Consider the following 14,625-nt stretch of genomic DNA (forward strand, 5'->3'; position numbering starts at 1 on the left):
AAAGGTTTTCTTTGAAAAAAAAATAATCATGAATTTTGGTGCTAAAAAACGCCATAGTATACTATGTCGAAAAAAAATGAGATTTTTCAACATGTTGTAAAAACGTGCCATATGATGAAATAATGTAAAGTCGGGCGTGAAAAACACTCCAGAAAGGTTTTCTTTGAAAAAAAAAATCATCATGAATTTTGGCGCAAAAAAACGCCATAGTATACTATGTCGAAAAAAAATGCAATTTTTCAACATGTTGTAAAAACGTGCCATATGATGAAATAATATAAAGTAGGGCGTGAAAAACACTCCAGAAAGGGTTTTTTGAAAAAAAAATCATGAATTTTGGCGCAAAAAAACACCACAGTATACTATGTCGGGAAAAAAAATGCGATTTTTCAACATGTAAAAACGTGCCATATGATGAAATAATGTAAAGATGGCTGTGAAAAACACTATGGTAAGGTTTTCTTTGAAAAAAAAATCATCATGAATTCTGGCGCAAAAAAAACGCCATAGTATACTATGTCGAAAAAACAATGCAATTTTTCAACATGTTGTAAAAACATGCCATATGATGAAATAATGTAAAGTCGGGCATGAAAAACACTCCAGAAAGGTTTTCGTTGAAAAAAAAATCATGAATTTTGGCGCAAAAAAACACCACAGTATACTATGTCGGGGAAAAAAATGCGATTTTTCAACATGTAAAAACGTGCCATATGATGAAATAATGTAAAGCAGGCTGTGAAAAACACTCCAGAAAGGTTTTCTTTGAAAAAAAAATAATCATGAATTTTGGTGCTAAAAAACGCCATAGTATACTATGTCGAAAAAAAATGAGATTTTTCAACATGTTGTAAAAACGTGCCATATGATGAAATAATGTAAAGTCGGGCGTGAAAAACACTCCAGAAAGGTTTTCTTTGAAAAAAAAAATCATCATGAATTTTGGCGCAAAAAAACGCCATAGTATACTATGTCGAAAAAAAATGCAATTTTTCAACATGTTGTAAAAACGTGCCATATGATGAAATAATATAAAGTAGGGCGTGAAAAACACTCCAGAAAGGGTTTTTTGAAAAAAAAATCATGAATTTTGGCGCAAAAAAACACCACAGTATACTATGTCGGGAAAAAAAATGCGATTTTTCAACATGTAAAAACGTGCCATATGATGAAATAATGTAAAGCAGGCTGTGAAAAACACTCCAGAAAGGTTTTCCTTGAAAAAAAAATAATCATGAATTTTGGTGCTAAAAAACGCCATAGTATACTATGTCGGAAAAAAAATGCAATTTTTCAACATGTTGTAAAAACGTGCCATATGATGAAATAATGTAAAGGAGGCCGTGAAAAACACTATGGTAAGGTTTTCTTTGAAAAAAAAAATCATCATGAATTTTGGCGCAAAAAAAACGCCATAGTATACTTTGTCGAAAAAAAAATGCAATTTTTCAACATGTTGTAAAAACGTGCCATATGATGAAATAATGTAAAGGAGGCTGTGAAAAACACGATGGCAAGGTTTTCTTTGAAAAAAAAATCATCCTGAATTTTGGCGCAAAAAAACGCCATAGTATACTATGTCGAGAAAAAAATTTGAATTTTCAACATGTTGTAAAAACGTGCCATATGATGAAATAATGTAAAGGAGGCTGTGAAAAACATGATGGTAAGGTTTTCTTTGAAAAAAAAAATCATGAATTTTGGCGCAAAAAAACGCCATAGTATACTATGTCGAGAAAAAAATTCGAATTTTCAACATGTTATAAAAACGTGCCATATGATGAAATAATGTAAAGGAGGCTGTGAAAAACATTCCAGAAAGGTTTTCTTTGAAAAAAAAATCATCATGAATTTTGGCGCAAAAAAAAAACGCCATAGTATACTATGTCGAAAAAAAATGCAATTTTTCAACATGTTGTAAAAACGTGCCATATGATGAAATAATGTAAAGGAGGCCGTGAAAAACACTATGGTAAGGTTCTCTGAAAAAAAATTATCATGAATTTTGGCGCAAAAAAAACGCCATAGTATACTATGTCGAAAAAAAAATGTGATTTTTCAACATGTTGTCAAAATATGCCATATGATGAAATAATGTAGAGTAGGCCTTGAAAAACACTCCAGAAAGGTTTTCTTTGAAAAAAAACTCATCATGAATTTTGGCGCAAAAAAACGCCATAGTATACTATGTCGAGAAAAAAATTCGAATTTTCAACATGTTATAAAAACGTGCCATATGATGAAATAATGTAAAGGAGGCTGTGAAAAACACTCCAGAAAGGTTTTCTTTGAAAAAAAAATCATCATGAATTTTGGCGCAAAAAAAAAAAACGCCATAGTATACTATGTCGAAAAAAAATGCAATTTTTCAACATGTTGTAAAAACGTGCCATATGATGAAATAATGTAAAGGAGGCCGTGAAAAACACTATGGTAAGGTTTTCTTTGAAAAAAAAAAATCATCATGAATTTTGGCGCAAAAAAACGCCATAGTATACTATGTTGAAAAAAAATGCGATTTTTCAACACGTAAAAACGTGCCATATGATGAAATAATGTAAAGCAGGCCGTGAAAAACACTATGGTAAGGTTCTCTGAAAAAAAATTATCATGAATTTTGGCGCAAAAAAAACGCCATAGTATACTATGTCGAAAAAAAAATGTGATTTTTCAACATGTTGTCAAAATATGCCATATGATGAAATAATGTAGAGTAGGCCTTGAAAAACACTCCAGAAAGGTTTTCTTTGAAAAAAAACTCATCATGAATTTTGGCGCAAAAAAAAAACGCCATTGCATACTATGTCGGAAAAAAAATGAGATTTTTCAACATGTTGTAAAAACGTGCCATATGATGAAATAATGTAAAGGAGGCCGTGAAAAAGACAGCCGGGACAAAACAACGTTTGTTGGACCAAAGGCTTTTGTATGACGTGTTTAAAGCGACATGCTATACTATGATGTTTTTAGAGTGACATGCTATACTATGACATTTTTAGACCAAAGGCTATACTCTGACGTTTTTTGGACGACATGCTATACTGTGCCAATTTTAAAGACACATGCTATACTATGATGTTTTTTGGATGACATGCTATACTATGATGTTTTTTCGGACGACATGCTATGCTGTGACGTTTTTTGGACCAAAGGCTATGCAACGATATTTTTAGAGCGACATGCTATACAATGACATATTTTGAGTGACATGCTATACTGTGACGTTTTTAGACCAAAGGCTATACTATGACGTTTGTTGGACCAAAACCTATACTATGACGTTTTTTGAGTGACATGCTATACTATGACATTTTTAAAGCGACATGCTATACTATGACATTTTTAGACCAAAGGCTATACTATGACAATTTAAGAGTGACATGCTATACTATGACGTTTTTTGGGTGACATGATATACTATGACATTTTTAGAGCGACATGCTATACTATGACGTTTTTAGAGTGATATGTGATACTATGACATTTTTGAGTAACGTGCTATACTATGACGTGTTGTTGAACGACATGCTATACTATGACGTTTGTTGGACCAAAGGCTATACTATGACGTTTCTAGAGTGACATGCGATACTATGAAGTGTTGTTGAACGACATGCTATACTATGACGTTTTTAGAGCGGCATGCTATACTATGATGTTTTTAGAGTGACATGCTATACTATGACGTTTTAAGAGTGACATGCTATACTATAACATTTGAGCGACATGCTATACTATGACGTTTTTAGAGGGACATGCTATACTATGACGTTTGTTGAGCGACATGCTATACTATGATGTTTTTAGAGCGACATGCTATACTATGATGTTTTTAGAGTGACATGCTATACTATGACGTTTTTAGAGCGACATGATACACTATGACGTTTTAAGACCAAAGGCTATACTCTGACGTTTTTTGGACGACATGCTATACTGTGCCAATTTTAAAGACACATGCTATACTATGATGTTTTTTGGATGACATGCTATACTATGATGTTTTTTCGGACGACATGCTATGCTGTGACGTTTTTTGGACCAAAGGCTATGCAACGATATTTTTAGAGCGACATGCTATACAATGACATATTTTGAGTGACATGCTATACTGTGACGTTTTTAGACCAAAGGCTATACTATGACGTTTGTTGGACCAAAACCTATACTATGACGTTTTTTGAGCGACATGCTATACTATGACGTTTTTAAAGCGACATGCTATACTATGACATTTTTAGACCAAAGGCTATACTATGACGTTTGTTGGACCAAAACCTATACTATGACGTTTTTTGAGCGACATGCTATACTTTGACGGTTTTAGAGTGACATGCTATACTATGACTTTTTTTGGACGACATGCTACACCATGACATTTTGTTAAATAACATGCTATACTATGACTTTTTAAGAGCGATATGCTATACTCTGACATTTTTTGGACGACATGCTATACTATCACATTTTGCTGAACGACATGCTATACTGTGACGTTTTTAGAGCGACATGCTATACTGTGACGTTTTTAGAGTGACATGCTATACTATGATGTTTTTAGAGCGACATGCTATACTCTGACATTTTTTGGACGACATGCTATACTATGACATTTTGTTGAGAGACATGCTATACTGTGACGTTTTTAGAGCCACATGCTATACTGTGACACTTTTTGGACCAAAGGCTATACTATTACATTTTTAGAGTGACATGCTATACGATGACATTTTTTTCGGCGACATGCTAAACTATGGCATTTATTGGACCAAAGGCTATACTATAATGTTTTCTGAATGACATGCTATATTATGATGTTTTTTGAGCGACATGCTACACTATGACTTTTGTTGGACCAAAGGCTATACTTTGACCTTTTTTTGGACCAAAGGCTATACTTTGACCTTTTTTTGGACGACATGCCATACTCTGACATTTTTTGAGCGACATCCTATACTAAGACGTTTTTAGAGCGACATGCTATACTATGACGCTTTCTTGAATAGCTTATTATTTTGACAATATACTGCACTATGACATATTTTGAACCACATATTATACATGACAATTTTAGGCATCATACTATCATTTTGCGCTTTTTGAACCACATAATAATCTACGGGGGGTTTTTTTGCCGACATGCTATACTATGAACTACAGGCCATACTATGTTATTCTTGAAAAGTATACAGTACTATACTTTGACTTTTTACTTTGGTTATTTTAAAGACCCAGCTCCTGGCGGCTTTGAGTGAAAGTTTAGCATCCATCAAAACAGAACTACAGACAGTTAAATCTGAGCTGTCGGTCAGTATTTCAAACATCAAGTCCGACCCGGCTGCCCTAAAGCATGCTGTGGGTGGAATAGAAACTTCACTCTCCACATCACCGACGACATCGTCGCACTCCAAAGCAGAGCACCTGTCTGCTGAACTTTTAAAAGTGGACTATAAATGTGAACAATGTGAGCAGCAGCAGCCTGTGAGCAGCGGAACAGATGTGATCCGAAAGAAGTCATTTTCTTTTTTCTTTTCTTTCTGGTTGACTTGATGCTGTCAGATGCAGATGTTGGAGCTGATTCTGATCTTTCAGGATAAAAAGCTGCTTTTTCTTCACAGACTTTTCAGGAAATTATTCTCTCAGGTTTTCTCTGCTATTTATATTTTTATTATCTGTGATTATTTCATTATTTCTTTATTGTAAAAATAAAGTTTGAGGCATAAAGACTCATTTAGTTATTTTAATCCTGAAATCTTTGATGTAGCAGAACTAAACTTCCATTTTCCTTCTTGTGCCTCTGATACTAGAACTAAACGTATCTTCAGCACGGATCATCTGCTTTTAATGAATCAGCAGCAACATCACAACAACAAATGAGACAATTTGCAACAAATTAATGAAACTGATGTCATTTAAAACTATCAGAGTCTGTTTTAGTGTCAAATTAAAGCTGATTACTGACAACTAGAACATTAACATTACTGTTTTAATCACATTTAAGTTTCCTGAACGTTACATTAACGTCAACCAGCCACAGTTTTATGAACTTAATGAACCAACACACTTCAGCTGCTGACAGGAAACAACACAAACATCGTTAGCTTGATGCTACATTTAGCTGCTAAGCAGGACTGGTCAGCTAGCCGGTTAGCATCGCTAATTCATATAAAGCTCATATTCACTGGATGCTAACTCTCTTCTCTAGTCAGCACACACAGAAATAACCTCCACCAACATCTGGAGTGCATGGCACACATTACATCTGACACTAAAGCTGCATATAAAGTGCATTAAAAGCGGCACCGATACGAAAATAAACATTTACTTACTGAACTATTAGAGTCCTTTCAGTGTCTGCTGGTAGAATCAGCCGAAGGTAGAAAACTGGTTAAAACAAGCCAGCGGGCAGGAAAACTGTCTGTGGAAAATGTTCTGCTGCTCCACCAATAAATAAACCAACAGTTATTATATCAGAATTAATCCACACGAGGAGAGCAGAGTCTCTGCTGCCTCTTCCATAGGACCTGTCAATCATTCCAGACCGGACTGTCAATCAAGTAGTCCCGCCCCCTGGCTTCGCAAAACTTTAACGCGCCATAAAAAAATCAGTATTGATTTATTTTAAGATCAGCCACCTGATCTCTCATTATGACCATGAAAATTAACGGGAAAAAAAACTACTGTCTATGCACCGTACTCTGTTTGGCTCCACACTTGCTGATGACCACTTCCGGTCTCAGAAAATGAAAAAACGGACCTTTTTTCGTTTCTGTCTCTTACTGATTTTACTTTTTGTTATTCTAAATATAAAATGAAAATCAAAGCATTTTTAAAATTTCGTATATCCCTTTTTGATCATGAAAAGGAAAAACACCTTGAATTTCAATTTTAATTTTTGTATTTTAAAACGAAAATCAAATAACCACTCGTTTTTTGTTTATCAATAACAGTTTCAGAATGGAAAATCCAATTGACAAAATATACACGGACCGTCTTGGCATTCAGGATTTGAGTTCTGATAGATCAAGTGGAAACTGAGAGGAACAGGATGAAACAACAAGGGAATAAAAACAAATACCTTATTTGCCGATAAAAAAAAAATCTAAATGATCCCACACGGTGGGAACCTTTCTTTTTCTTTCGGGCTCCATAATGGCTTGAAGCGAAGAATTGCACTTCAAAAGATCTGTGATTCTTTTGGCAGAGATGCATCCCGTTGACAGACGTGCTTCCTTATTAAGTTTGGCGCTTCAGTGACAGGCGAAACAGCAGCTGTATCGGTCACGTGACTTTCTCAAAGCGATACGCGCACCGACACGGGGTTTCGTATCGGTGTTGCCGGATCCATCACTAATATACAGTATAACTTCTAGTAAAAGCCAGATGTTAGAGGCTGATATTTTTGACATATTCATGAAATTCAGTAAACAGTGTCAGCTCCATATCTGAATGGTGGAAGATTCAATTACTCAGATTTCAATCAATGCGTGCTTTGCTCCACTAGATGGGGCTTCTGTGCTGTTAAACAAATGTCCAGAAAGTGGATTTGGTGCCTGTTGCATAGATATGCACTGAGTTGTACATAGATAAACGCTTTATTTGGACTTCTAAGTGAAAAGTGACAGTTAAAGGGTCATTAAAATACTGTAAAAACAACAAAAATAGAAATGCATACTTGTCAGGGTAAGCTTTTATATGCTGATGAAATTTAAACGTTTTATCATTTTAACAAAAGAAATTTGACATGGTTTGAATTTGTACAGATTGTATGCAGCAATAAATATTTAAATAAACAATGTTCTTGTATAATTTTTCCATTTGGACAAAATGTCAATTAGGCAAATAATTTCTGTAGGATTTTCCTTATATTACTATCTTCCTGATGTAGATTTTTTTTAAAAAAAGGATCATGTCTGCTGCAAATGCGCAACAAAGAAGAAAAAACGCATGTTAAATTAAAAATATGAAAAATAACCTGACACATTGGTCTTTCTGTTAAGTCGTTGCCTATTGGCTGCAATTTTTCTGGACCACATAAAACCATAATTTTGACTTCAAAGAAAACACCAGAACAAATTTGGTTAGTGCGCGCTTTCTTGTGCCGCTCCAATCATCGGGAAGCACCTTTTTTCTCTCTGATCTTCACACGGCGGCGCCCCATATCTTCACAAGGCCATGGCCTAATTGATTTTTTTTTATTCAAAATTCCCCTGGAGCTTGCTTTCTTGTCATCCCCCTGGAACAAAACTTTAAAAAGGAGGAGGAAAAAAACTCGTCTCTTCACTCTGCGGGGAAGCACAAAAGTCCGCAGAGAGGGCCCGAAAAGAAACTCCTCTTTGAGGCTACCGAAAGGTCAAAATAATAAATGTAGACTCAATTGAGGCTCTCCGAGCAGACAAAGGGGGCAAAACGTTACATTTTGGCAGCGCAGACCCTCATAGCGTGATAAACTCATTTAAAGAAGCCGAAATAAAGAGCGAGCAGCATGGGTCCGGAGAGGGAGAAGGGGCTTTCAGTCTGGCAGACGGGCCTGGCTCCTGCAAGGGTCCTTTCTCCTGCCCAGCAGCCCCTCATTTCTCCCCCTCAAAAAACACTCTCATATTCCTGAACAACACTGCATCTGTGCCACTCGGTCATGTTGGTGACTTCATTTGCGCTTTAACAGCCAGTTTAATTCAATTTTTCATTCGCATTAGATCTGTTTCTGTGCGTAAAACCAATCTGCGTGCGTAAAACTCATTCTAGCAAAGAAGGTCAAAAGCTTCACAGAAAAGGGAAGCAACAATATAATCCTCTTTTCATAAGAAGCTACACATATTAAAGTTATATATAAAGAAAGCTACTGTTCCTTATGACAAATGATTTTTGTAATATAGGCAGAAGTTTTCCTGCATAGCAATAAGTTTAAATCCAGTGGCATTACGCACAGATCATCCCAAGTCCTTCTGGTAAATATTGGGATAAAGCAAAAACACAGTGTAGGTCTGGAATGCAGAAGTATTATGTACATATATTTGCAGATTAAACACACGCAATAAAGTGCAAACATATCCCTCCTGTTCATTATTAACAGCAGCTGTGTAAGGATTGTAAAGTCGATGTATGAGCCCACAAGCCCGCAACTGTGACTTGACTTTTATAAAAGCCTTTTTATATGCAGATCAGTTTTTTTTCTTAACAGCACCAGGGTCTGCGGTCATGGAAAGGATTCCTCAGCATTTTTTTCTGCCATCCAGCTGAGAAGTTTTCTGGCTCAGATGAAACAGGCCGGGTGGAGTGGTTTTCATCCGACAAATATTTTCATTATCTCACATTCTTGGCATCGGAGACCATGTCGGAATAACACATTCACCAGTGTCTGCTTTGAATTATGCCCACCCAAGGGTGTCAGAGATAACACAGACTCAAGAGTAGCTGTCGGACTAATGACAGTAAACTGTTTTATAGCTTAGACAAGTCACCGCAGTGTCATCAGATAACTGATGCCGAGTGTATTTGCAGCGGTGAATATATAACATAAATGTCAACCTTATTTAATATCAATGTCTCTGCTTGTTTTTATTACAGTTCAACCTCAAGATCAAATTTACATTTTATGAATAAAACTAAATTGGATAGTAATTTATTTTTTTAAAAAATATATATTTGTGCCTGAAACGGAGTTTACGGACACGAAATTTTATGATTTCGTTTGATTGTTTGAGTTAATGATGTGTCTCCTTTAAATATGTGCAGAGACGCGGACTAACCAATCAAGTCAGGCTTCCTGGTCACATGATGTATTTTCGCAACCTCTACAGAGACCATCAGGACAGTCAAGATAATTCAATACGCTACAAAAACAACTTCTGCCCGTCAGACAGAAGCACGAAACAGTCTGAATTCTTAAGTCGGTGACTAAATTGTGATGCCACCGGAATAAATATTTGGCATTCACTGACCACTATTCTGCTTTTGTTTATTGTTAATCGGCTATTTTTATGGTTAGCATGTTTGCTAACGAAGACGGGAGTTGGCGAAGTGATTTCTCTCGCGTTACTCTCCTCTCTGCTCATTGTAGCTGCCGTCATGGTCGTACTGAGAGGAATCCCCTCAGTTTTGTCACCTGAACTGCTCTATGCCCTCGCTAAAATGGGTCACGGGGATGAGATTGGTATGATTTGTTATTACACACACACAAACACAGGTGCTAGCTTTCATAGCCTGTAAGCTGCGTAGGCTACAGTAGGCTAATCTAAGTTCATGTCAACAACATGTAAAGAGTGACAGCAGATCTCAAAGGGTCATGGTAACGAAATATTGTTCAATCAGTCATTAATGTTAATGTTTTTGTTATTTTTTTTTCTTTCAGTGCTAGCTGATGCAAATTTCCCAGCATCTTCCATTTGTGCTTGTGGTCCAAAAGAGATCAGAGCTGATGGTATGTGCCTGCATATATAAATATTGAGTGAATTTGTATTTGCAGTTCATTCATTGTGCAAATTTTGTTTGATCTTTTTGAAGGTTTGGGGATCCCACAGCTTTTGGAGGCCATTTTGAAACTGTTGCCCCTGGACACCTACGTCCCCTGTCCGGTACAGGACCAACACATCTGCCAAAGCCACTGATGTCATTTTTCTGCCAGATGCTTTTGTTTTTACCATTTAATGTTTCTTGTGTTGAATCTGTGCTAATATGCATCCACAGGCTGCAGTCATGGATCTGGTAGACAGCGACAAACAGAGATGTTTAGCTGTCCCAGTGTGGGAGACCTACAGAGAGCTGCTGAACCACGCTGGCTCTCAGGTAAGACCACCTGAGCGACTGAGACACTCAGTCAGTAAAACTAAATGAAGTTTGATTATTGATTCTCTGTGTACTCATTTCTGTGTAGTCTCCTCTTGAGATGGTGGAAAGATTTGCTTTCTATGAAAGAGCCAAGAAGGCCTTCGCTGTTGTGGCAACAGGGTGTGTATTTCCTCTGCATTTATTTGAATAATGTAGCTGGATTTTTTATTCTCTGTCTGCAAAAATGAGCACAGAAACACGTGTCAGTCTGTAAAAGTTAAGGAAAAGTTTTCTCTATGAGTGAAACCTTTTATATCTTTTATTTTTATGTATTTTTTTTGTCAGTTGTCCATTTTGCAGTTCGGCAAGACTACCAAGTATAAAATGAGTAGATGTTTTTTAATACCTTTGCATTTCATCAGCCTGATTAACTGACTTTCACTTCACTGATACGAATTTCTGAACAAATGTGAAATTTGGAAAATATTTCAGAGTCAAGCGTCAGGCTGATTTCCAACAAACATTTAAATTATTGAAAATATCACAGAACAGAATGTATTAAATGTCTACAAAAAAGTGTCATCATTTCAAGCATGTGTTATGATAAATTCCAACATTTTCCTGTTTATTGTTTTTCTCAGGGAAACCGCTCTGTATGGCAACCTGATACTGAAGAAGGGGGTCATCCCTGCTGATCAGCTGCAGTGATAACCACACATTTTCACATTTGTTTAATTCAGATGATTTCTGTTAAATGCAAATGGTTTTTCAGTTTTTGATTTGTGTTACACGCATTTTCTTCAGTCATTTCAGTCAATAATGTAATTATTTTCTGTTGAAATCAAGGGAATATTTTTGCATAAAAATTCAAAACAACTTTTGCTAATTTAAAAACACTAAATATGATCTAGCTGATCTTTAGATTACGTTGAGTTGGCATCAGCCTTTGTTTTTGTAAATAATTTACACATTTTGCATCATTTCATTAAATAAAACACAAGAAGTCTTTAAAATTTGTGTTCAAAGTATCTTTATTGCAAAGTTCCATATGAGCAACACTGATATTTATGTCTTTATTCTTACTGATGTATTAAGGCACTTTAATACAATCAAATGGCTGTTTCAGTTACAGTGTATCAGATATTTGTCTGATTTTAAATTATCTACACTGGTTGCGTTACTAAAGGATCAGGGGTGGTACAGATCATCCAGATCTTCCTCTGGCTCACTGTACTCTTTCTGAGACGGCAAATACAGAGGGGCAACAGCATTGACATAATCTTTATAAGCGACAGGCAGGAGGAGGTCTCTGTGGTACAGATCATCCATATCCTCCTCTGGTACTTCGTGAATCCTGACCTCACTTTCACTCCTCATCTCCTGTTTCAGCGACTCCATCTCCAAAGACCAGCTCGGGGCGTCACCATGATACAGGGCATCCTTGTCCTCCTCCGGTTCGTAGACAGCACCTCGGACCTCCACACCATCTCTCTGTTTAGCCACCAGTGGGGCCAAATATCTGTCCAGCTGTTCCCTGGCTTTGTTGTAGGCTTCATTCCAGTCCTGCTCAGGTTCTTCTGCAGGATAGTAGATACCCTCTTTTTCTGCTTCCTGACCGTCCTTCATGTCGGCATCTTCCTTCCATAGCTCTGCAGCAGGTACGGCATCCAGGTTTATTATCCGAGCTTGAAGATCTTCCATGGAAGGATGGTACAGATCATCCAAGTCTTCTTCGGCCTTCTGGAACAGTTTGTCCTGTCCACCGCCTGTCATGCTCTTCCAAATCTTCATGCTGGGGTCAATCTCATAGAGAGTCTCATCCATGTCCTCCGGAGGCTCCACTTCCACTCCCACGGACATCTTTCCTTCACCATCTATGGACCTGAAGGAAGAAAAATGAATGTCAGTCTGCATTTCATCAGTCCTACTGAAGATCATTCGCTTTTATTTTAGTGTCAAGAAACTACAACTTACAGAACAGTGTCCTGAAAGGCTTCACCTGTAAGTTTATTCTAAAAAAAATTTTAAAAAGAGCACAAATATTATGTAACTTGCTGTCCAAATACACATCAGTGGCCATACAAACATGCCTGTTATTTTAAAATCACCAGTTAGATTTTATCATATGATCTAAACAGTGATATTGTGGACAGCCACAAGTGATTTATACATACCCAGGGCTTTGCTGCAATGCCAGATATCAGCAAAACACACACTATTAGACAAATCCTACAAGTGAAAAACTTTGGATTAATGTCTAGAGTTCAGGCTCCCATGGGTCACAGACATTACACAGACCAGCCGCAAAAACAAACCAGACACTGTTAAACATTAAAAACCTGGTAAACAGGCAGAAATCTTCCGAAGAGATTTTCACTTTTCTTACCTGAACATGATGGCTCGTTTTTCTACTGTCAGCTCAACGTTTTGAACAAGAAATTTTCACCTGCTGTGGAAATGAAGGACCAAAGTTCCTCCTATAAACCTGCTGTATTTTCTTGACCTTTGTATTCTCTGAACACGGGAGTATCAGCTCTAAGTAATTCATTATTCCTTATCTGGTTTGTGGTCTGTACAACAAAGTGGCTTGACATTTGAAAAAAAATGTGAAACTGTATTTAGCAACATTTTATCGAGATCACAATGTGCTGGTATCAAAAACCGACTGCAGTGAAATTCCTCCTTCTGTCACCCAGTCTAGCATGTGACTCTACTGTGTATGTATCTGACCAGAAGACGCGTAATACATTTCATACTTAAGTTAGCCTTTTTGTTTGTTTGTTTGTTTAATTATGTTGTGATTAAAAGAGAATTACTGTCTGGTTTCTTGTATGCAAAGACATGAAAAAATAGATTCTATATATATTCAAATACAAATCCAACATTATAATTAGTTTTTATGAGTAATCATCCTTGTCAGTAATCAGTTTTAAGACTGTAAAACCTAAAGCTGAGGTCAACATTTTTTTTATCACCAGACAAATTTTATGATGCAATAATCATTCCTCCTATCTCCTTCGATGGAGATCAGCAAAATCAAAACAGTGGAATATAAATACAGATTAATATTGTGTATTAACTGCATACTGTAGGTACATACACTACTGTTCAAAAGTTTGAGGTCACACAGGTAATCTCACATTTTCCATGAAAACTCACACTTTTATTCATGTGCTAACATAACTGCACAAGGGTTTTCTAATCATCAATTATCCTTTCAACACCATTAGCTAACACAATGTAGCATTAAAACACAGGAGTGATGGTTGCTGGAAATGTTCCTCTGTACACCTATGTAGATATTCCATTAAAAATCAGACATTTCCAGCTAGAATAGTCATTTACCACATTAACAATGTCTAAACTGTATTTCTGATTAATTTAATGTTATCTTCATTGATTTCTTTCAAAAATAAGGACATTTCTAAGTAACTACAAACTTTTGAACGATACTGTACATAAAACCATTTTGCAGAGTAAGGATCATAGAGTTAGCCTTTGTTTCTATTCTCGATGTAATGTATTATTTTCCATTTCTTTGGCAGTTTTTTTTATATCAGTCTATTAAGTTAAATTAATTTTTTACATACACTCTAATTTGTGAGGTTAAAAACATGCTAAGTGAATTTATCCTTTTTGTAAAGAAATATGCTGCCTCTTTAACAGAAAAAGCAGCAGATGCACAACATTAGGCTAAAAGAAGATGAGTTGTACTGAATTTTGGGCTTTTCATTAAATGTTGCAAAAATGAACTTGAACTTGATTTTGACTATTCATTCTGAGGCTGCAGCATCACCTATGTGGACAATGAAAAGGGCAATGACTGAATTATTGACAGTTAGCCTTCTGATTTTCACT

The 14,625-nt window shown here is 36.3% G+C and overlaps 2 protein-coding genes across 3 annotated transcripts; one reads left to right on the forward strand and one right to left on the reverse strand.

Annotated features, from left to right (window-relative positions):
• The first annotated feature begins 9,815 nt into the window (after nt 1–9,815).
• fuom (fucose mutarotase) lies at nt 9,816–11,780 on the forward strand. Its single transcript, XM_023289580.3, has 6 exons — nt 9,816–10,153; nt 10,352–10,420; nt 10,504–10,574; nt 10,687–10,785; nt 10,874–10,947; nt 11,409–11,780. The coding sequence occupies exons 1-6, from the start codon at nt 10,069–10,071 to the stop codon at nt 11,473–11,475; spliced, it is 465 nt and encodes a 154-aa protein (XP_023145348.2). The 5' UTR covers nt 9,816–10,068; the 3' UTR covers nt 11,476–11,780.
• si:ch211-217g15.3 (uncharacterized protein LOC368914 homolog) lies at nt 11,781–13,255 on the reverse strand. Of its 2 annotated transcripts, XM_023289579.3 has the most exons (4): nt 13,154–13,255; nt 12,942–12,996; nt 12,742–12,779; nt 11,781–12,649 (listed from the first exon to the last, which is right to left on the reverse strand). In XM_023289579.3, the coding sequence occupies exons 1-4, from the start codon at nt 13,159–13,161 to the stop codon at nt 11,956–11,958; spliced, it is 795 nt and encodes a 264-aa protein (XP_023145347.1). In that variant the 5' UTR covers nt 13,162–13,255; the 3' UTR covers nt 11,781–11,955. The 2 variants fall into 2 exon arrangements, with proteins under 2 accessions (XP_023145347.1, XP_035812863.1); XM_035956970.2 differs by lacking the exons at nt 12,742–12,779; nt 12,942–12,996 and having other exon boundaries at nt 13,154–13,176.
• Nucleotides 13,256–14,625: the final 1,370 nt, after the last annotated feature.

This window comes from Amphiprion ocellaris, chromosome 16, assembly GCF_022539595.1.
Source record: "Amphiprion ocellaris isolate individual 3 ecotype Okinawa chromosome 16, ASM2253959v1, whole genome shotgun sequence".
Classification (NCBI taxonomy): Eukaryota; Metazoa; Chordata; class Actinopteri; family Pomacentridae; genus Amphiprion; species Amphiprion ocellaris.

Coding starts and splice junctions, on each gene's coding strand:
- fuom (XM_023289580.3), top strand. CDS start 10,069: ATGGTCGTACTGAGAGGAATCCCCTCAGTTTTGTCACCTGAACTGCTC. Junction 10,154..10,351: donor GGGTCACGGGGATGAGATTG/GTATGATTTGTT, acceptor TTTTTCTTTCAG/TGCTAGCTGATGCAAATTTC. Junction 10,948..11,408: donor TTCGCTGTTGTGGCAACAGG/GTGTGTATTTCC, acceptor TGTTTTTCTCAG/GGAAACCGCTCTGTATGGCA.
- si:ch211-217g15.3 (XM_023289579.3), bottom strand. Junction 12,780..12,941: donor GCATTGCAGCAAAGCCCTGG/GTATGTATAAAT, acceptor AATTTTTTTTAG/AATAAACTTACAGGTGAAGC. Junction 12,650..12,741: donor GCCTTTCAGGACACTGTTCT/GTAAGTTGTAGT, acceptor TTCTTCCTTCAG/GTCCATAGATGGTGAAGGAA.